This window comes from Bufo bufo, chromosome 4 (genome assembly GCF_905171765.1).
Source record: "Bufo bufo chromosome 4, aBufBuf1.1, whole genome shotgun sequence".
In the NCBI taxonomy this organism is placed as follows: Eukaryota; Metazoa; Chordata; class Amphibia; order Anura; family Bufonidae; genus Bufo; species Bufo bufo.
This window is the reverse complement of record NC_053392.1, coordinates 577,295,800-577,319,186: the sequence shown is the minus strand read 5'-3', so window position 1 is coordinate 577,319,186 and position 23,387 is coordinate 577,295,800. Positions and strand designations below refer to the sequence as shown.

Genomic DNA, 23,387 nt, shown 5'->3' with positions numbered 1-23,387 from the left:
CAAGCAGAGATATTGCACGCGTTGCTCTGTATACAATGAAAACTCCTACAAGAATCATGTGATGCGCCGTATGACGCCACAGTGCCAGGAAGGGGGTTATGGCTCCACTTATGGATGCAGTCGTCCTAGGGTTGAGTTCACATCAGCGTTCAGGCTTTCCGCTCTGTTCATGCAGGACTTTTGTCTCCACTACAAAAATCTTCCTCCGAGCAGAAACCTAACAGTCACCCCATTATAGTCTATGGGGCCCGTAGGCATGCGTTCGGCTCAGTTATGTATCGAATCCGTCCTTTCCGTTCTCCTATAACGGAGCAGGAGAGCGGGAAGGCTGAGCGCTGATGTGAACTCGGCCTCATTAGTGTAGAGGTCCTACAATCAGGGCAGTGATGGGGAAGGAGCGTTTGTAGGAACGGTAATTGCTCTGCTTGAAGGTGCTGCCAATCACTTCATGAACGAGCAATCGCCAGTTCATCAGGTGAAAGCATTGCTGGTGTGGACACCTAAGGCTCATGCACACGAACGTAAGGGCTCCGTGCCCGTGCTGGGGACTGCAAATTGCGGTCCGCAATGCACGGGCACCGACTGCGGGGCAGCCGCATGCGGATCGCAGACCCATTCAATTGAATGGGGTCCGCGATCCGTCCGTTCTGCAGAAAGATAGAACTTGTTCTATCTTTATGCGGAACGGAACACCACAGAAGCTTCTGTGGGGTTCCGTTCTGTGCTTCTGTTCCGCACCGCATTTCTGGATTTGCGGACCCATTCAAGTGAATGGGTCCACATCCGTGATGCGGAATGCACATGGCTGGTGACATCCGTGTATTGCGGAACCACCATATGCGGCAGGGGCACGGAGCCCATACATTCGTGTGCATGAGCCCTAAGGGTACGGCTACACGGTGACACTGGTCATGGCCAGTGCGTAGTCACGAGAAATCGAGCATTTCTGCGCACTATCTGCTGCCCAAAAACAATGATGCTTAATGGTGACGAACGATTGCGGTAGCGATCCCTTGGTCTGTATACAGTGGGGGGGGGGGGGGGCAGGGCGGAATCGGCGAGGGTGAATTTAGGCTGGGGCTACCGCAAGAAAACTCATGCAACCAAAAAAATATATATAACGTACTGTCGTGCGACTGTTTCAGTGCTGAGATTTGCCTGTTGTGCTGGTGCAACGCAGCAATCTTGGCCGCAACACAAGTCGCTGTGTGTCAGTGCAGCCATAGAGATCAGTGGGGTAGAAGTGACTGCGACAATCACTGAATCGCCCCGAAAATCCGAACCTGCTCGACACCATTCAGATCTGTGGCTGCACTGCGATACTTGCACGTAACTCGCATTAAAGTCACTGGGGTAAAAGTTGTTTGTGCGCTGCGAGACCCGATCCATGAGGTCTGGATTTTTTTGCAACTGTCAACAGTCACAACATATCACGTGTCACACAGCGACGGTCATTAGATGCCATGTAGCCCCAGCCTAATGGAAATGGAGCCAGGCGCTCTGTAGTGTTGGCTGCCGGACTGACTAAGGCCCCTTACAGACGAGCGAGTGTCTCGCTGTGGACTCCTCCAGGCACCCGTCCAGACCTCCCAGCACTGCCGGGGTCACATAGCGTTATATTGATTTATGACGCTATGTAACCCTTACAGTTCTGGGATGTATTGGATAACACTGACAGCATTATGTCAGTGTCACCTTATACTTTCCAGTGACCCCCGGCAGTGCTGGGAGTTCAGGACGAGTCCACAGCGACACACTCGCTCGCCTGCAAGGGGCCTAAAGGGAAGCCGCAGATCTGGCCTTCTGTAAGGCCCCTTTCACACGAGCGAGTATTCCACGCGGGTGCAATGTGTGATGCGAACGCACCGGAATCCGGACCCATTCACTTCAATGGGGCTGTGTACACGTGCGTTGGTTTTCACGTATCACTCTTGCGTTGCGTGAAAATCGCAGCATGTTCTATATTCTGCGATTTTTTTATTATTATTTTATTTTATTTTTTTCACCCAACGCTGGCCCCATAGAAGTGAATGGAGCTGCGTGAAAATCGCATCCGCAAGCAAGTGCGGATGCAATGCGTTTTTCACGCATGATTGCTGACAGATGAGGTTTGTATACATTCAGTTTTTTTATCCCGCACGTGCAAAACGCATTAAATCGCATTGCACCCGCGCGATAAAAACTGAACAACTGAAAGCGATCGCAAACAAAACTGAATGGACTTGCTTGCGAAATCACGCCGTTTTTTACTGAACGCCTCCACACCTAATCCGGACACTCGTCTGCAAGGTGCCTAAATCTGCGCTCCAGCCTCTCGGCACAGAACTTTGCACCACTTCAGTGCACATTCCCACAGAGCAGAACGATGCGGCAGATGACGCCCAGTTTACACGTCCGTTGTGTTAATGGTTTTAGAAATCCACTGCTGTGGTCAGACTGTACGATCCCAGACGCTGGGGGTGCTTTACCTGCACGTAATCCATTTCATGCGTTTCTTTCAGTTCCATTAATTTTGTCATTTCATCTTTTTCTTTACGTTTTTGCAGCGGCACAGAGAAAAAGAAAGAGAAAGCTCCAGGCGTCAAAGAGGAATCAAATGATCAAAATCCATCTCCTTCTCTCCAACCTTCCCCACAGCCTACTCAAACACACAGGCCAAATCAGGAAAGCCGAACCCCCACATCCGCCAAAAGGTTGCCTTTTATTCTGTTTGCTGAAGGCGTACATGGCAGGAGTTGTAATGATATCTTGCAAAACCTTTTTTCTTTTCTTTTTCTAATTTATTTTTTCCTCATTATTATTATTCATTTTACCTATAAAATACATTCTAGCTTAACAGGCATCTGTCAGCAGATCTGTACCTATGACACTGGCTGACCTGTTACATGTGCACTTGGCAGCTGAAGGCATCTGTGTTGGTCCCATGTTCATATGTGCCCGCATTGCTGAGAAAAAAAATTCAGTTTTAGGGTACTTTCACACCAGCGTTTTCCTTTTCCGGCATAGAGTTCCGTCCTAGGGGCTCTATACCGGAAAAGAACGGATCAGTTTAATCCTCATGCATTCTGAATGGAGAGCAATCCGTTCAGGATGTCTTCAGTTCAGTCTTTTTGACTGATCAGGCAAAAGATAAAACCGCAGCATGCTACGGTTTTATCTCTGGCCAAAAAACTGAAGACTTGCCTGAATGCCGGATCTGGCATTTATTTCCATAGGAATGTATTAGTGCCGGATCCGTTCTTCCGGTCTGCGCATGCACAGACTGAAAAAAATAAAAGCCGGATCTGTTTTGCCGGATGACACCGGAAAAAACGGATCTGGCATTTCAATGCATTTTTTTTTTGACTGATCAGGCATTTTTAAGACTGATCAAGATCCTGATCAGTCTTACTAATGCCTGATCAGTCTTACTAATGCCATCAGTTGGCATACGTTTTGCCGGATCTCTCTGCCGCAAGTTTGAAAGTAGCCGTAATATACGCAATTAAGCTTCTAGGAGCAACGGGGGCATTGCCCTTACTCCTAGAGGCTCAGCTCTATCTGCAATGGCGTGATGACATTTTCATTGCCTGGCCCTGTTAAAGTGCAGAAGGTACAGCAGTTGCAGAGAGAGCGGAGCCTCTAGGTGTAATGGCAACGCCCCCGTTGCTCCTAGAGGCTCATTTGCAAATATTAAAACATCTTTCTCAGTAATGCGGACACATATGAACATGGGACCAACACAGATGTCTTCAGCTGCCAAGTGCACATGTAACAGGTCAGCCAGTGTCATAGGGACAAAACTGCTGACAGATGCCCTTTAACAGTGTAATCAATAAGATCATCTTTGGCTTTAATATGATGGTATGCATCCTTATGCTGACCTACTGCACATAGCCTTAAGGGGGGCCCTCGACACTGTCCGATGTTGGGCAGATCGTCAGTAACGAGTTCTTTATGGACACTGCTTAGTGATGATCTGCGGGTGTGAAGGTGCTGCCGATTACCCGATGAACCAACTAAAGGCTCCTTCATGCTTTTTGTGCGGACACCTAAATCCTCATTCTCCAGCAGCAGATTGTGCCGTCTAGACCAGGGATGCTCAACCTGCGGCCCTCCAGCTGTTGTAAAACTACGACTCCCATCATGCCCTGCTGTAGGCTGATGGCTGTAGGCTGTCTTGGCATGCTGGGAGTTGTAGTTTTGCAACAGCTGGAGGGCCGCAGGTTGGGCATCCCTGGTCTAGACAGTCTCTGCTGCCGCAAACAATGATTCTGTATGGGGATGAGCAATGACATTAGTGATCACTCCTCCCCGTACTGTGGAGGAGAGTTAAATCAATCCAGCTTTCTCCTCCCCTGCCGAGCAGGCGATTGCCAGGAAGGACCGCTTCCTTCACTACAATCGTTTGCTACATCGGGCGGCCTTTAGTGATAAATCGACGGAGCAGCAGTCAAAGCATATCATGAATGTGGATCCAGAGCTTCAAAGGGCAGAAGCCGCACTCCAAGAAATCCGAAATGAAAGGGACGTTTAGCCGCCCGGTGTAGTATCTGATCTCCCAACGGTGGTACATGCACGAGAGGGGCGCTGCTTTGGTACTTACATGGTACTCCACATACTTCTGTGGAGAAGGTCTTGGAATTTATTGACCTTTTTGAGGGACAGTGTGAGGACTTTTCGCTTGTGTTTTTTTATTTTTATTATATTTTTAAGAAAGAAATATGCTGTAAACTCCTGAGGGTGCTTTTCAAACCTAAAAAAGAAAAAGGTTCACTCCATCTCCCATCATTATCTGCTTCCTGGTCCAGCAATGACCTGCCGACACAGGCATGTGACTGCTGCAGCGATGACCTCCAGTGATTGGCTGCAGTGGTGACCTGTCCCTATGTTGGAACGCCATCACTTATTGTAGCTGGGGACGAGACAGCGCCGATTACTAGGTTGAGTGCTGTATTTTCATGCTTGCACACCCTCAGCAGTGTAGAGCAATTATTTTTTTCTGCAGGACAACCCCTTTAATAGTGAACATCCCCATTTTTCAAGCAGTGTTTTTAGGACTTTAGACCTCCTCCCTTCAGAATTTTTCTGCCAACCACATATGGTTTGTCTGATGATTAATAAGTTAGCATCACACCCTATAATAAGCTTACAGGGAGTCTGTCAGCAGGATTTGGCTTATAGAGCTAAGCACAGGATTTCAGAGTATTACAACTCTACCTTTTTTTTTTTTTTTTTTCTGTTCTGCACTATGGGCTTGCAAAACCCCTTCGATGACCCCAAGCTCTGCCACTGTAGGTAGGAAGCCACCTCATTTCTTTCTTTGGTTGACAGCCCCAGTTGTCTGAACGGTCTCCGGGCCCAGTAATCTTGCGCCTTTAGCCCCAAATCTGGCGCATGTGCAGAACAGTTATATTCTTCTGGCCAGGGCACAGTTGCTGTACTGCGCATGCGCCGAATCTGTGCTGCATTTCACGCTTTGTGCACCAAGCGGATCATTGGCGTAACGGAACACAGCCGTGAAAGCAGCCGAGGCAGGTGCGGACTGCCCATGGACCCTACAGGGAAATTTCCCAGTGGGCCAATGCCATTGGAGTTGGACCGAGCCCTGCTTACGGCCACCGGCCAGGTGCACAACGATCTGATGCTCTCTAATGCTAGGAGTATCAGGTACCTATGCACCTGGCCAGCAGCCGCAGGTGCCCTCCTGGATTCAGCTGTATCACCCGTCCTCTGTATGGTCATAGGGCAGTATTTTATGCTGCACTGTGGTTTTTGCCTTTTGCTTTGGCGATATTTTGTGCTGCACTACGGTATTGCTTTGTATTGTACTTCAGTTGGACCCTGCCTACTTGCCGATGGACCCTGCCTTGAACTTGGGGCCACATTTGAGTTTTCTTTTTGTATGTTTTCCAGGGCCACTTTAAGTTCCCAGTTGGCCCCTGAGCAGATGATTCCAGTAATAAAGGTACAGTTGTAATACTGTGGGGAAGCCCTACAAGGCCCTGTGCTTGGCTCGGCATGCCAAGTCCCGCAGACAGACTCCCTTTGATAAAGGCTCTTAGTGGCGGCGGCGGTATACGCTGCTTTCAAGCGCACATACAGCCGGGTCTTATAAGTAAGAATGTGATGTTAGAGCTCGTCAGGAATGATCATCCAAAGCCGGGAACCTTGCAATAATGAAACGCCATGTACTGCCCCCGGTCTACACCGAGATATTAGCAGATTTCTGGTGTCCATGAGCGTTGGCAAAATAACGGTAGTGTCTGAACCCCGTGTGCCGTAAGGACCTTTCTGTTCTCTTTTCCTTCCTCCTCATCATATCATTACAACTCTTGCCACGAGGCAATGCCTTAATGTTTTTGCATCCTCACATTTTGAAAAATTGACCCTTCTAAACCTTGCTTGGGTGTCAGCTCCTCTCCTGCGCGTGTGCTTTCACACATCTGTCGGACTAATCCTTTACTAAGTAGACACCAAACAACAGCTTGACGTCTCGGGCTTTACGCGCCTTTATAGTCGGGGAGCCGCATGTTTTTCTGTTTGCAGCTTCCGCTCGCTCTAATGCTTGTCTGCAGGGCTTCTGTTGCTTGCTGGTGCTTGTTGTCCTAACTAACAGCGGGTTTTCTGTCTTTATTATAGGGAACCTGTCACATTGAACGTGGTGTCTGAGCTGCAGGCAGCATGTTATAGAGCAGGAGGAGCTGAGCAGATGGATGTATAGTTTTATAGGAAAAGATTCAGTATAACTTGTATTTTATACATTTATATTCCTGCTTATTCTGGGCTTTGAAGTCCAGGAGGCGGAGCTATCAGTGATTGACAGCTCTCTGTATACACATAGAGGAAAGGCTGTCAATCACTGACAGGACCGCCTCCGGGACTTCAAAGCCCTGAATGAGCAGAAATACATTATACGTTTATATTGAATCTTTTCCCATAAAACTATATATCCATCTGCTCAGCTCCTCCTGCTCTATAACCTGCTGCCTGCAGCTCAGCCACCACGTTCAATGTGACAGGTCCCCTTTAATGGGTTATAGAAGGGATGAAGCAATTCTGTAGTTCTCTTCTATTAGGGAATTACAGCTGATTCCATTGACATGTTGGCCTGTTTTCTTCCGAGTCTGCCACCTCTGGCAAGCCCTATTAAAGGGGTAGATAATGATGACCTATCCTCACATTGGCGGGGGTCAGAGTCCCGGCACCCCCACTGATCAGCTGTTTCAGGGAGCTGCCTCGAGCGCAGCCGGTTCCCTGCTGATTTCCAAGCACAGCGCCGTCCATTGTATAGTGGCCGTGCTTGGTATTGCAGCTCGACCCCATTCACTTCTATGAGGCCGAGTTGCAACTAGGCCATGTGACCAATGCTTGGTGAGGTCTAGGAATAGGTTTGGAGAGCCACCCTCTTCTAACAGCTGATCGGCTGGGGGGAGTCTCTGGTGTCAGACCCCTGCCAATCTGATATTGATGACGACCTATCCTGAGGATAGGTCATCAATATAAATTACCAGTTAAACCCCTTAAATACGATAGTACATGCATAGATCACCTGCCGCTGACTCCAGATCGGTAACTTGTATGTGCCCACGAAAAAAAATCTGTGGCATTCCTAGAGAGATCTTCTCCTGGAGTCCTCTCCATTATGTGCGGGTGCACAAGAGTCCTCTCAGTGCTTTCTATGGTTGAGGGCACACATTGGGCATATTGAGGGGGCATATTGCCATACAGATTATTGATCTGGAGTCAGTGGTAGGTGTTCTGTACATATTAGGGATTTTTTCCTTTTAATTCTCCACAGGTTCTGGGACTGAAGAGGAGTCCTTGCCCGGGGCTCTGTGCTGGGTGTCTGCGCTTTGCCATAATACAACTCTTCTGCATGGGCTTGCCGTAACCAGCTCTTTCCTCCTTTATTAACCTACATATTATTCCGTCCTTCCTTCTTGCAGGGTTCAGTCATAATTACTATTATCCACCGTTTTCATTATTTCTGCCTTTTTGTTTTTTTGCCCCCCAGTATAAAACGAAGTTCCACCGCAGACAGATCACACAGCACATGGGACAGCTCTGATCACAGTCAGAAAAGACTCGTAAAGGCGGCTTCCACGTCAAAATTAACTTCAAAGACTAGCAAAGCTTCAGACAAGTGAGTATTGATGAGTTGGCGAGCGGAGGGTGATGAACACAAGGACGGTATCGGACTAGGCCGTTGTGTCATGGTGGTGGCTCTTGTAGAAGTCTGGTGATTATTTTCCGTCTGTCCCATGGATTTCTGTACGTTTCTGCCTCTGGCCATGTTTTAGTTGTATGCGGTGTGTTTGTGTGTATTATGGAGACCAGCAGCTAAACCTCCGACTTCACCGCAGGGTCACTTTTTTTCTTTTTGTCCAGTAGTTTTCTTAAAATTCCTGGGGAATGCTTCCATGGGATCAGCTCAGAATAATGCTCGTGCTCAGGGGTCTTCCTATTCATGAGCTGCTTACTTCCCTGCCGCTGATGGGCAGCTTTCTCCCTATACACTGTATAGGGAGAATACGATCAATGATCCAAGGGAGGGCATGGGGGGCAGACAGCTCATGACCAGGAGTACTCGACATGAGCGTCTCAACAGGGTCTCCCCCAATTCTGCCGTTGATCGACCAGCTTTCTTTCTACCGGAGCTTTTCAGCAGGGATTTTAACAATACTACAGTACAAAAAGAAAAAGGTAAATAACCCTGCGGTGTAATCGGGGCCTCTGTTAACTGGTAGGTGCTGCTGTCCGATACGGTGACAGATTCCCTGAGGCCTATGGACATCGTAGAGGGGATTTTCCAGCTCAGGCCATCCAATATTAGCCACTTCTATGAACTTGCTCCGTCCACACTGAAGAGACTGCCATTTATTTCAATGCCTCATACGTCATATCCCATTTTGGCTGAGGGCAGGGTAATATACGGCCGGCCAGAGCGTTGCACAATCGTGACATCTGAACGCCAGGCCTGCTTCATAAAAAAAAAAAAAAAAAAAAAAAGCAGTTGTCACGATCAGACACCCCCTTTAAATAACTGTGTAATTAAAAGTAATCATTGTCCCTGTATGCTGTCAGTGAATAGAAACCTTCTTGAGTCTAGGGGCTGAAAATACTTAAAGCCCATCTCACACACTGGTGGCCTGTCGTTCGGATATGCCGCCAATGTCAGAATGGTGCAGGTCCCACATTGGGACCTACGACTATCCTTACAATGGGGTTCCCAAAGTGAACGAGGGTGCACTGTGCAAGCACGGCCACGCTCCGTTCAGTTCTGTGGGGGCGCCAAAAATGGCCGAGCACCGGCTCGGCTATTGCTGGAACTCCTATAGAGGTAAATGCGGAGTGGCAGCGCTTGCGCAGTGCACTCTCCATTCACTTCTATAGAAGTTCCAGAAGTAGCCGTACTCCCCTAGTGTGCCCTCGCTCGGCTCTTTCCGGCACTTCCATAGAAGTGAATGGGGAGCATGCAGTGCGTTCTCCTTTGCTTTGGGGGGCCCCATTCTAGAGATAGGAATGGGTCCCAGAGGTGGGACCTGCACCTATCTGACATTAGTGGCATATCCTAGCAATATGCCACTGATGTGTGAGTCGGGCCGATCCCTTTAAGGATATGAAAATTCACAGTGGAATTTTCGAAAATCCGCAGCAGAAATCCAAAGCTGAAACTCGGATTCTGCGATGGATTTCAAGTGGATCCACATGTGCATTGGCCTCACGCAGTATAACGAAGTTAATCCGCTGTATTTCCATATCAAAACCTTAGCTGTAGGAACGTGCTTCCATAGAGCATGATTAGAAAACAAGTGGTGTGTTCGGAACTTCATGCAGATTTTTCCGTGACGTGTACATGGGATAGAGGTTGCCCATTTCACTTGCATGGGTGATGGAGTATCAGTGGGTTTGTCGGGGTTTAGGGGCGAAATCCACTCAGTTGGGTCTGAGGCGCCATGCCAGACGCAGTCCACTTCTGGCTGCTGATTGTGGGGGGTTCTGGTAGGTGGCGCTTTCTCAGCAGTCCCCAGTCCAACGGTCAGTACTGGCCCATAGCAATATCCAGCACTGGGGCCGATTTCTCCCAATGCTGCTTTAGGGCTCATGCACACGACCGTATGTATTTTGCGGTCCGCAAAACACTGATCCGGATGACGTCCGTATTTTGTGGAACGGAACAGCCGGCCCCTAATAGAACAGTCCTATCCTTGTCCGTTATGAGGACAATAGGGCATGTTCTTTTTTTATTTTTATTTTTTTGCGGACCCATTAAAATGAGTGGTTCCGCATACAGTCCGCAAAAAGAACGGACACTAAAAGAAAATACGTTCGTGTGCGTGGGTCCTTACTCGGCCTTCTGGAATGCGTGTCCTTGTGTGTGTGCGGCCGTCTCGGTCTTTGATTTCATGGTTCTGATTCTTTCTCCCTGCACTTACTGAAGGCTTTCACCGCGAGCTCAGATCTTCAGGCTGCGCCCAGCTGCTTTGCTTTCTGTGACGCTAAAGTAACGCCCAGTTATTTTTGTTTTCAGGCAAAAAGATATTGTCGTCAGCCCAGGTAAAAAACCCACCTCAGACTGTGCAGTGCTTTTTTTTTTTACACCATTGTGGTTCCTTCTTTTCTTGAGATTCTGTTCATGTAATTAAACAGCAGCTATCACCTTTTCTTTTCTGCCATAAGACACCTTGTAGTACACAGATCCGTTACTCATGATGTGTGTGTGTTTCTATATGAATATGGAAGTAGCAGCCGCGCGATTACATGCTAAGCAGACTGACGCATTGGCCTGAGTTTTAAGTTGTTTTACTTCTGTCTCAAAACCAGCAAAAATGTCGACAAGAGAAAAAAACAGCCAAGGTAAGATCCGATTTTTTTGGGGGGGGGGGGGAATCTGCAGCTTGGCCCTTTCCACGATCTATGATAACCTCTCTGATCTCGCATTTTTCTGCCTCTAAATCCAAATCTAATCTTTGCCTAACGCTGTTCAAGTAGAGATCCCTTCCATCCTCTGCTCAATTCCTCCCTTTGAACTGCATCAATTGACATATTGGTAGGACCTCCAAGACACCCACTCCATTCCTGGGGATCGGATTATGCAGGAAACTGCAGAGCAGCTCCATTGACTTTAATGAGTCTCCACTGTAGTGTCGTACAGCGGCCGGGAGCGCTGCTGCGCAGGGAAAAATGAGGCGATGCAGCAGCACACTTTTTAAGGGGTTGTCCACCTTTAAGCGGTTTTAAACAGACCCCACATCGTTGCTCGTCCCACGGTGGTAGTAATACTTAGTCCCTGCCTCTGGGTTTCGGCTCTATTGCTACCCCAAGGGTTGTACAGGTCCCAGGTCTCGTCACATCAGCTTCCAGTTTGACTTCTTCAGCCAATCCCTGTCCACAGAGGTGACATTTCACCGGTGCAGCTTGGCACCCAGTAATGTGCCAAATGGGTGACACGTGACCGCAGCAGCCAGTGATTAGCTGCAGTGATCATGTGCCCCAATCAAAGCGGAAGTTGATACAGCAAGATCCGGGATCTGAGGAGCCGGTGGGGCAGCAATGGAGCATAGACCAGGTAAGTATGATGACCACTGCAGATCTGGCCATGTTGTGGGGACTGTTAAAAAAAAACTAAATCAAAAACAAAAAAAAAACCACTTAGGCTGAGTTCACATGGGTGAGTATTTTGCGCGGGTGAAATGCGGGAGGTGAACATATTGCACCCGCACTGAATCTGGACCCATTCATTTCTATGGGGCTGTGCACATGAGCTGTGATTTTCACGCATGGTTATAAGGGAAAATAATAGCATTCTGAATACAGAATGCATAGTGCTGGAGGGGTTAAAAAAATAATAAGAATTTAACTCACCTTAATCCACTTGCTCGCGCTGCCGGCATCTCTTCTGTCTTCTGTCTTCATCTTAGCTGTGTGCAGGAAAAGGACCTGTGGTGACGTCACTCCGGTCATCACATGATCCATCACCATGGTAAAAGATCATGTGACGGACCATGTGATGACCAGAGTGACGTCACCACAGGTCCTTTTCCTGCACACAGCTAAGATGAAGACAGAAGAGATGCCGGCTGCGCGAGCAAGTGGATTAAGGTGAGTTAAATTCTTATTATTTTTTTAACCCCTCCAGCGCTATTGTACTATGCATTCTTTATTCAGAATGCTATTATTTTCCCTTATAGCCATGTTAAGGGAAAATAATACAATCTACAGAACATCGATCCCAATCCCGAAGAAGTTCGGGTCTGGGTACCAAACATGCCGATTTTTCTCACGCGCGTGCAAAACGCATTACAATGTTTTGCACTCGCGCGGAAAAATCGCGCATGTTCCCGCAACGCTCCCGCAACGCCCGTGTGAAGCCAGCCTTAAAGGTGGACAACCCTTTAAAGTGGACTTGTTGGTTCTCTCGATATGTCTGCCTTAGTAAGTAATTGTGTTCCTCACAAGTGCTAAACATATTTTTGGGCGCTGGTTCCCGTCATTTCTCTTGGAAATGTGTAGATGCACAGCAGAGGGTTACTGTACCTCGTGCCATTGGGACATATCCTTAGGTATTACTAAGGACCAGAAACGCAGCATAGCAATGTCCGCCCTTGAACGCCAATTTTGAATGAATACTGAATGGAGAGCAAAGCCACAGAGGTGCGGCCACCCCCATCCATTCACCGCTGTGGGACTTCCGAAAACAGCTCACCGCTGGCTTCAGAAGTCCCATAGCAGTGAATGGAGGGGGGTGCACACATGCTGACCTCTATAGTTCCCCCTAGTGGTGACTGCTGGCAGTTACTTTTTTGTATTTTACTTTTAGGTTTAGATGACCATGTCGCTTTAAAGATATATTAAAAGTTAATATCCACTGAATAATGGACCTACAATGACCTGGTGCTGAATGGTGGACATTCAAGTAAAAGCCATAGAGCTATAGACATTCTCTTGAGAATTTCACTGCTTTGGCTTCCTGCTGGCTTCACTGACAGAAAAGAAACAAATCTCACAATCTGCCGTAAAATCTGCTTTGCCTTCTTTCTGCAAACTCTGCTTTAGCATGAAATCTCTGCTCTGTGCATGCCCTTTGTATGCATGTTCCATTGTGAAAATTCATACAGGTGAAAGCTGCCACAGATTAACACGAGGACATGCCATCGCGGCCGGTCACTACTCTGCATATAGTGGTGTCTCTTGAATTATTAGAATTTTTTAGAATTTTTTTTTTTTCAATGCATTTTGAGCTACATGGACAGTTTTAGTTCCTTATAGACTGTACATAGAATTGGTAGAATCAGTCTCCCAGTACAGATCTATGGAGGTGTATGCGTCCCATAGATCGCCTAGTGTAGCTGATGGTTCTTGTGGTGTTGCCATTTTTTCATGATGGTGGCTTTTTAGGTTGCCAACAAGAAATCACCCATGTGGTTTAGGGTTTAGACCGGAATTGTTAAAAAAAAAAAAAACTATGAAAATAATTGTCTACAAGGGAATATCCCGTTGACTTCAGTGCATTTTGCGAACAATCACCCCAATAAAAATGGGTCTCCCAAAGTCTATGTAACCACTTTGTATACTAGACTAAATCTATAACTCCAGAATGAGAAATACAACTACACAGTACACCATAAGTTCAAAAAAATATTTATACTTTATTAATTCATCAAAGACTATATGTTAAAAAAGTCAATAGCGGCGGCATGCATATATACAAAGACACGAGGCACGCTGGATATGTAACCCTTATAAAAAATCCCATACAGACAAAATCTACACCTCCCTTAAACTCTCCACGTGTCTAATAGTACAAAAAGTAAAGTGCTTAGTGCATATGAGAAGACTCTAGTAGAAAAGAATCCCTAACAGGACGGTCCACCAGGGAGCAGATCATGAAAATGAATGCCGACCAGTGTGGTTCCAACCCCGACGCGCGTTTTGCATCTCGCTTCCTCAGGTGGACTGTCCTGTTAGGATTGTTTGCTCATAATATATTTAGTTCTCTACCTAATGGTAATTTTTTTTTCTACTAGAGATTTCTTTCTTCTCATATGCACTACGCACTTTACTTTTTGTACTAGTAGACATGTGGAGAGTTTAAAGGGGTTCTCCGGGAATTGAGAAAATGAAAATACGTAAATATTACTTTATTATAAATATATTCCCAAATACCTTTCATTAGTTATAATGGCTCGTTTTGTCTGGGGAGCAATTATTAGGAGAAACAAAATGGCCGCCGTCCTATTAGTGCACACAAAACCTGTCCTAATCACACAGCAGGACAAGTTACTTCACGACACTGAGCTAAAGAGCTGCCTCATCCTCCTCTCTGCTCTGCTTGTCAGGGGTTATGATCCTGAATACAGATAAGATCTTTAGCTGAATCTCTGTTGGAATTGAGTTCATGAGCAGATGTGGTAATGAGCATTAGCTCTTGTATGCAGTCTCCATTTACCACAGTCTGTCCTGTCCATCCTCTCTGTACTTCATGTCTCCTCATGAACTCCATTCCCACAAAAATTCCGCTAAACATCATATAAAAACTGTATTCAGGATCATAATCCCTGACAGTCAGAGCAGAGAGGAGGATGAGGCAGCTCTTTAGCTCAGTGATGTGAAGTAACTTCTCCTCATGTGTGATTAGGACAGGTTTTGTGTGTACTAATAGGACAGCGGCCATTTTGTTTCACCTAATCATTGCTCCCTAGACAAAACGATCTATAATAACTAATGAAAGGTATCTGGGAATATATTTATAATAAAGTAATATTTACTTATTTTCATTTTCTTAATTCCCGGAGAACCCCTTTTAAGGGAGGTGTAGATTTTGTCTGCACCCAGTCCATCCATGATCCGATTATTTATGAGGCTTACATATCCAGCGTGCCTCGTTTCTTTGTATATGCTTGCCTCCACTATTGACTTTTTTTTAACATGGTCTTTGGATTAATAATGTATATACAGTATATTTTATAGAATTTATGGTGTACTGTGTAGTTGTGTTTTCTCATTATGGAGTTATAGATTTTGCGAACAAGTATAGGAAATGTTATTTTTTGCAGAATGGACATAAAGATGCAGGAAGCACTCTGATCAGCCATGTGCCTTCCTCACCCATCGGTCTGCAAAATGTGGACCCCAGACCCATTAAAGTCAGTGGGTCCACAAAAAAATATGAACCAAAAAACGGATACAGAGGTGTGCAAAAGGCCTTAAGAGGCATACTGGGACTTGAATATCAGTGAGCTATCCTCGGGATAGGTCTACAATATCAGATCAGTGGAGTATTGACATTGGGGACCCCCGCCGATCAGTTCTTTTGGGCAGCCAAAGGCTCCTGAAACTATACAGTGGGATGGAAGACTCTGTCTGTGTAGTTTCCTGCACCGTGTACTGCATCTAAGCTCCCATTCACTTGAATGGGATAGGTCATCTATATCTGTCTCATAAAACCCTTTCGCAATCTTTATACAGTGGACTCCCCCTAGTGGTGGCTTTAGGTAACAAGAATTTTATCATATAGCACCATTGTAAAACGGCAATGGCATGCGATGGCTCCATGCTCTTTATAGTCCATAATTGGTGTAGCATTGCTTTATACACTTTTACTTAGTAGTTTAGCCGTAGTGTCCTTGAGAGCATGCAATCCTCTGTGGCTAGGTGAGAGATCTCACTCCTTTCTGTTCTGTCTGCTGTTTGTTAAATCACTTGACTCCAGGAGAACAAAGAGATCTTGCTGATTTTATATCACCGCAGACATTTTTCATGTTCCGTAGTAAAAGTATGATTTTCCCTTTTGTATAAAATGGTCTCTCCAGATGGTGTCGCTTTTATGCTGTAAACACTACTGAGAATAGCGATTTTTCCAGTCAACGAAGAATGCAAAAAAAGCACAAAAAAGCTGAAATAATAAAAATAAATCAATATAAACTGTTCTAGTCTGTCATATGTGGCGGTAAGTAGTGAAGGGTCATGTCTTCGGCAGGCAATTTCTGACCACTTAGTTGACGTCATGGGGTCTGAGATTTGCTGCCGGTGACATGATGTGACCCTGGTCTCAGTCGTGGCCCAATTTTTCTGTCCCTTCTTAGTGCTGTATCTAGACCTACGCCACTGGAAGCAGTGGCAGGTGTCCGCTCGCGATTTAGCGCCATCCAGTTAGGGGGTTTTCCAGGCTTTTAATATTGATGACTTATCCTCAGGATAGGTCATCCATGTCCGATCTGTGGGGGTCCGACACTTGGCACCCCCGCCGATCAGCTGTATGAAGAGACGGTGTGTGCCATCTCCTGTCTCTTTCTGCTTGCCAGAGACATAGCGGCGAGCAGGAAGAGATGCAGGAGATGGCACGCAAGCGCGGTGCGTGCCTTCACTTCATACAGCTGATTGGTGGGGGTGTCGGACCCCCGCTGATTTGATATTTGACCTTTCTGGAGGATAAATCATCGATATTAAAACCCCTTTAAATCACAAGCAGGTCCTCGGCATTTAAAGGGGTTATCCAAGACTATAAAATGCTCCCCCATAGGCCGGGCCCCCTCACAATGCATATACTTTTCTGGCTCCCTGCACCGCCACTGCTGCTTCTCCCCGCGCGCGGATGGAAACATCTGGTGAATTAGCAGCAATTCGGGGACGAGCCTCCGTAGCATTGCGGGTCACTTCCCCACCTGCCATTGGCTGCTCCCTCCGACACCGGATGTTTTCATCCGCGCACGGGGAGAAGCGGCAGCGGCCGTGCGGGGACTAGGAGCGGCACGGGGAGCCAGCTAAGTATATTCATTGTGGGGGGCCCACCGTTTTATAGTCTTGGATAACCCCTTTAAAATGGAAAAACCACGCCGGTTCCTGCCGCAAAACATGCAATGGTTCTTCCAGAGGCAAAATCCGCCATGTGAACATGCCTTTACACAGTTTTGATAAATCCGTGCCATGGTTCTCAAATGCACGTTTGCCTTCCTGTTCATTCGTCACCTGGACGCTGCGTTAAAAAACAAAAAGTGGCATAAGCAACACACACAAAAAAAAGCAAAATGTGAACTTGGCTATACTGGATAAAATTGCATTGCATGACTAACAATGGCCATAGGAAGGGCTGAGGAGTATTTTCCAGTGGCATATTATACTGTAGGTTTTCATGAGCGATGACTCAAATAACAGTAATATATTACGCACCTCACATCCACTAATATATAATATTACTCAAATACCAGAAGTCTTCCCGACCATCTGATTTACCTCTCAGGGCGCGCAGCACTTTACCCAAATTTATAAGCCATAAAGCATATTTATAATCTCTTACCTCATGCAGGGAGACATTAATAGGAATGTTCTTTCATGCGTTTTATTGTTTCTGCTGTTCGATAATGTTTTTAGCCCATGATTAGTTAAACAGGAGGCCGTGCGTGCCAGCGCCAACCATCAAATAGTGTTCGCTGCCTTTTTTTTTATAGTCCGACCAGAATGTCTGATTTACTGGTAACTTTGAGTCAAAGCTTTTCAAATCGTTTTCTAGAACACCTTAAAGGGGGCACACTTTTGGCGGACCCAGCCTGACCTTGTATTCATTTCAGGACCAGTATATGATATTACATGTACCCTGAAAGGTCCTTGCTGCAGAACTGGATGGCCATCCAGAGCTTCCCTGGACTATTACTGGGGAAATCCAGAAGCCAGATTGCACCAGGCAGAAGATGTTTGGTATATTTTTGTATTGATGGACCTGTGGTTATTATTATAGCTACTTATTTATGCATCCATTATTTTTTAACTTTTTTTCCCCCATTTTAGACAATGGGGACATATCGTTAGGGTCATCTCTGGGACCTGTAACTATCTGGTAAACTGAGCCGTCAAAGTGAAGGAGGGCGCATGCGCAGAAACGCTTTGTGTCTATGGGGCCGCTGAAAATAGCTGAGCGATGGCTCTCTTTCCGTCGGCCCCATAGAAATAAATGGGAGCACACACCGCGCCTGCGCGGCCATCGTTTCCATTCACTTCAATGGGGCAGACGGAAATAGAGAGCCAGCGCTCGGCTAATTTCAGCGGCCCCATAGGAATGATTGGAGGGTGGCTGCGTATGTGCGGTGCGCCCTCCTTCACTTTACGAGATAGGAGCGGGTCCCAGAGGTGGTGATATGCCCCCATTGTTTGAGATGGGAATACTCGTTTTAAGTGCTTTCCAACTAAGCAATTATCCTACAGCGCCACCGCAGGAAAACAGAAGCGTTACACAGTTCCTGTTGTACTCAACGAAAGGTCAATGTAATATATTAACATACTTTAGGATGTCAATAATAGACGGTTGGGCAGATGTTGGCATCTCTGCACATGAGCACCCAACTGTTCATACTCTACCCTCCCTCTAAGCCACCCATATCATTAGGCATTCTGCTAGGTCAATATTTTGGCACCGTCAGCATTCAGTGTTCAGGATCACAGTGTAAACCCTTCTAAACTTTGACCAGAGGTGGAACACTTGAGATATGCAGCATTAAAAGCTATCTCCACCTCCTCAAATAACCTGGACTTAAAGGGAACCTGTCACCAGGATTCTGGGTTGCTAGATGGCCGCTAGCACATCCGCAATACCCAGTCCGAATAGCTCTGTGTGCTTTTATTGTGTAAAAAAAACTATTTTATACATATGCAAATTAACCTGAGATGAGTCCAGCGTGAAGGAGCCCAGCACCGCCCCGCATCCTCAGAATCTCCTCCTTGCTCCCCGACGTCAGAAAGCTAGAGCGCCGTAATCTCGTGTCCTTTTTTTTTTTTTTTACACATAAAAGCACACAGAGCTATGGGGACTGGGTATTGCGGATGTGCTAGCGGCCATCTAGCAACCCATGTCCTCAGCTCTATACATCAAATCCCGGTGACAGGTTCCCTTTTAAAAATCCCTTCCATTTAGTGTCTGCAGCTCTTATGCACATCTATAGGTCGCCATGGTGACTTTGTGTAGTCTACTCTGATCCTCCAGTTATACTTTCTTCCATCTCTTCTCCTAGTTCAAATCTATAGCAGGCTAGCTAGAAGACGACGTAAGAGATTATGACTGCTAAATCAGACTACACAATGTTTGTTTGTAGTCTGTTACCATGGAGACACTCAGGTCCACAAAGGCAGTTTAGACACAAAACAATTAGGTACTTTTAATTAAAACTGTTTGCATAGTTGTATTTTAAATTTTTGATAAAGTTGAACCTAGAGGTTTTGCGGTTAATGTCGAAAGATCTCACAGGAGGATTTTCATGGGATCAGACTTTTGTTAGATTCTTAAGGCTGTGACTGTGCATCCTTGCAATCATGCAGTTATTTTCAAGTTGCAGTTTGGCTGAAAAACAACCTGGTCGCATGCAAGTTGCAGCCATACCCCTTTTAAATTGTGGTCCAAGATGGCAGTCGCTTGTGGCCTGCAGCCAAAAAGCCATTAAGCTTTGATTTCTCTCCACTGCCGCATTTCTAATCAATTACAGAAGACAGATAACGTGTCGGTAGATACAGTTCTGCACTGGTGGCTTGTTGTTGGCTTGTTTTAGCTGCTATCCAGTTAGACTTTGAGGCTGTAAAATGTCGACAGATGCTGTGAAGAGTGACGTCTCTTTAACATTAGTGTGAGACGTTAAAAAAAAAATTCCCAATCTCTTCTCTGGCGTTTGGTTTTGTTCCATACAAAGCCTCTGTGGAGTGTTATATCAAACCTCGTATTGTTCCCAACACTGCAGCCATACTAACCCAAAGAACGGTTCTCCAGCTTTCTGTCGGTTTACGCCCAGGTCTCCCTAATATTTTATTTTCAGCTGATTGCAGAAAATCTGTCGCTTGCAAACCAAGTATTGGTGGCCGTGCGGTCATTGTAACCTTTGCATGTTGACTGCGCTCTCGGGGATGTTGTTCCGCCTCGTACAGTACCTGGTTATCTCCGTCATCTCCACCTTCACGGCTGCCAAGCAGGACGCGCCTTCTTTATTGACTAACGCCATGCGGCCTATTCTTGTCTTGTTTCTGTAGAAGGAGAATACATTAAGATGTTTATGCGAGGCCGACCAATCACAATGTTCATTCCTTCGGACGTGGAGAACTATGAAGACATCAGAACAGAACTGCCACCAGAGAAGTTAAAACTGGAGTGGGTGTATCCTTTTTGCCTGGTCCTCATGACCCCTGGTGTATGCACAGGATCTACGTTTTACAGTTCCAACCACAGTACTTTAGAAAAAGTATTCACACCCTTCCTCCTTTTCTTGCATCTTCTCACATCTTTGTCACATTTGCGCCTTTGTGCTCAAAGATCTATCTTGGGCTCTGTTCACATCCTTCAAGGTTTTCCAAGTGCAGCTCTTATCTTCTTACAGTCAAACGTGATGAAATCTGCAAACGCAGATTGAAAGAAATATTTTACCGGAGGTCTGAGTCTCCCAACCTTGTTGGAACACAAGGTTGGCATCATACCAGCTGTTCTCAAAAGCTGGCCATACAGTTTAGATGCCAGCTAAACCCGTCAGACTCCCCCCAATATTACACATGTACATGCAGCTCAGTGGGGCCAGCATGTTTTCTCACTAGGACAAGGGTATAAGCTGCTACCATCACGACTAGCAGAGGGTTATCTATCCCAAAAGCAAAAGGATTGGGAGTGTTCAAAGTCAACATTCCTGACTGTTTCCTTTGACATCTGCTGTCGTTTGGTTGGGGAGTTGGACATCACCGTGGGTTTGGCCGACCACCTTAGATCTAACAGAAGACGGTGTAATACATCATTAGACAAAGGTAACTGGAGTAACCATAGTTTTTAACGATCATATTTATTGCACTGTAAGTCACACCTGCCCATAAGACGCACCTAGGTTTTAGAGGAGGAAAATAAGAAAAAAAAAATCCTCAGTGCCCCAGTCAGACCCCCAATCTTAATAAAACCTCAGGTCAGAACCCAAGAGTTAATTAGACCCCAGCTCAGACAGATCCTCAGCGTTATTTAGACCGCAGCTCAGACCCCCAATCAGACCCTCAATGTTAATCAGTCCTCAGATCAGACAACAACTCTCCTCTCCTGCTCTGGACACCGCTGCCACTCCAGAGATCAGCGCTCTTCCTGCTGCGCTGTTCTGTGACCCGAAGTTGCGCAGCATGAGGTCACAGAGCGCGTGTATGTCCTCATACTATGCACAGCTTGTCGCACCCTCCGAAGAAGACCAGGGAGCGCTATATTCACCGCTCCCTGGTCCTACTGTACTAATGAGCAGTTCCATAATGGAAGTTCTTATTAGTAGTTGCCCTAAGACGTGCTGACATTTCCCCCCGCTTTGGGGGGGGGGGGGTGCGTCTTATAGGGTGAAAAATACGGTATATCGCTACAAATATTTAAAGAACAAAGTTATCCAACACCCATGTGAAAAAGTAACTGCCCCTCTTTCGTTTACTGACTGGTTGCACTCTTCCTATAATTTGATATCAGTCAATTAGATTAACATTAGTAACTGGATATGTTTGGGAGCGTGAAATGGGATCAGATCACTTGTATAGGGATGTGCCAAGTCCTTTTTGGTGACTTCACCTTAACAGCGCTTAATAAAGATACGGTTATCGTGGTCGAGATTGTCGCGCTAATGTTTACCTCCTCCCGACTGGAGAAATTGTATATTTCATCGCCTCTGTTGTAGTACTGTTCAACTATGATGAAAGAACACAGCGGCATTATCTCGGTCACACAGATTGTGTTAAATGGTAAGATGTTTCTTTATATGCCACACTGCTTTATCTCCCCATTGAGATCTCGTGCTTGCACCCCTGTGCATGTTGGGTGTTGTAGTTCCATATGGATACTTGTGTAGTTTTCCCTTTAAAGCACTAGGGGCAAAGTTTGGTTGGAACCAGTAGCATCCCTTTATGCTTTACAGTTAGCGGCTATCATTATAGGTGAATTAAAGGAACCTCTGCCTCTATGATTCTAGTAATGCATATGGACATTATAGATTGGGGTCACCCGATTGGGACCCTCAACGATTCTTAGGGCTTTATTACACCAACGGATTATCCCACAGATTTTCTGACCAATCATTGGTCAGATGGCCGTTTACACACACAGATCTCGTTATACACACCAACTATTGGTCTGAGTGGACAGAAATTGGTCAGATAATCTGTTGTCCTAACGAGGCTGGTTCCTTGGATTGTACAGATTAGATGAACTTGGCTGCGGTCTTCCAGAAACGGCTCCACGCCTGTCTGTGGGTTGTGTCTGAGACTGTAGTTCCGTTCCAGTGAAATGAATGGCGCTAGGCTGCAATACCACACGCAACCAGCAACGGCACTGTTTTTGTGGGAAAACCTAATTCTAATCCTGAACCACCCTGTTAAGGCTACTTTCACACTAGCGGCAGGACGGATCCGACAGGCTGTTCACCCTGTCGGATCCGTCCTGTCGCTATTTCGCCCCCATTGACTATAATGGGAACGGGGGGCGGCGCTCCGGCACAGCACAGCGAGAGGCCGCCGGACAAAAAGTACTACATGTCCGAGTTCTTAGTCCGGCGGTCTCTCGCCGTGCTGCACCGGAGCTCGGTCCCCATTATAGTCAATGGGGATGGAGCGGCAGTCCGGCGGCATGGCAAAATAGCGGCAGGACGGATCTGACTGGGTGAATAGCCTGTCGGATCCGTCCTGCCGCTAGTGTGAAAGTACCCTAAAACAGAGACCCCGCCTTTAAATCACCCGTGTGGGAAGATCAATCTATTGCTTAATTTATAGCCGGATAACCTGAGCTAGAATCCACAGGTAGAGATGGTTTTAGTTTCCTCGCTGTAGATGCCGCGTATACGTGAAACATTAAAATCCTGACACTGATTGTTTCTGTAAAGAAGAGCCTTGTCGATTCTGTTTGTTGTCTTTGTCCTCTGCAGCATCGCTCTCCATCCAGACAAAATCCGAATCGCCACAGGACAGATTGCAGGAGTGGACAAGGATGGAAGGGTAATGACCACTCACCTTTAGGAGATCGGTCTCTGCTCCATTTACTTTCTATATTCCTGCTGTTAAAGAAAACATTAGTTTTTCTCACTTCAGCAAATACCTTGTATCATGTAGAGAAGGTTAACACAGGGCACTTACTAATGTATTGTGATTGTCCATATTGCTTCCTTTGCTGACTGGATTCATTTTTCCCACACATTATGCACTGCCCGTATCCAGGGTTATGAGATGAGTGAAGTTCGATAAACTTTGATTCGGCCGCTTCGCCAAATTTCACAAAGAAATCCACTTTGTGACCAATTATTCAGTCATCTTGATTGAAGACACCGCTCAAAATCTCCCACGGTGCAAATGGATGAGGGGAGTGTGGTGTTGTGTGTTTTTTTTTTATTGATTCCTTACGGTGAAGCACGAGGAAATTCGGCTTTGCGGCAAATCAAATT

General features: G+C 46.3%; 1 protein-coding gene across 4 annotated transcripts in view; it reads left to right on the top strand.

Annotated features, from left to right (window-relative positions):
* Window positions 1–23,387, top strand: part of EML4 (EMAP like 4) — a 162,354-nt gene that overhangs the window by 94,619 nt on the left and 44,348 nt on the right. For all 4 annotated transcript variants that reach the window (XR_005778531.1, XM_040430353.1, XM_040430355.1 and 1 more), the window contains exons 4-10: window positions 2,547–2,693; window positions 7,997–8,125; window positions 10,514–10,539; window positions 10,807–10,839; window positions 19,987–20,110; window positions 21,550–21,699; window positions 22,875–22,944. Coding sequence is in view for 3 of the 4 variants with exons in the window: in XM_040430353.1 (XP_040286287.1) it covers window positions 2,547–2,693; window positions 7,997–8,125; window positions 10,514–10,539; window positions 10,807–10,839; window positions 19,987–20,110; window positions 21,550–21,699; window positions 22,875–22,944 (679 nt within the window). In the remaining variant the exon portion in view is untranslated. The remainder of the gene's footprint in view (window positions 1–2,546; window positions 2,694–7,996; window positions 8,126–10,513; window positions 10,540–10,806; window positions 10,840–19,986; window positions 20,111–21,549; window positions 21,700–22,874; window positions 22,945–23,387) is intronic.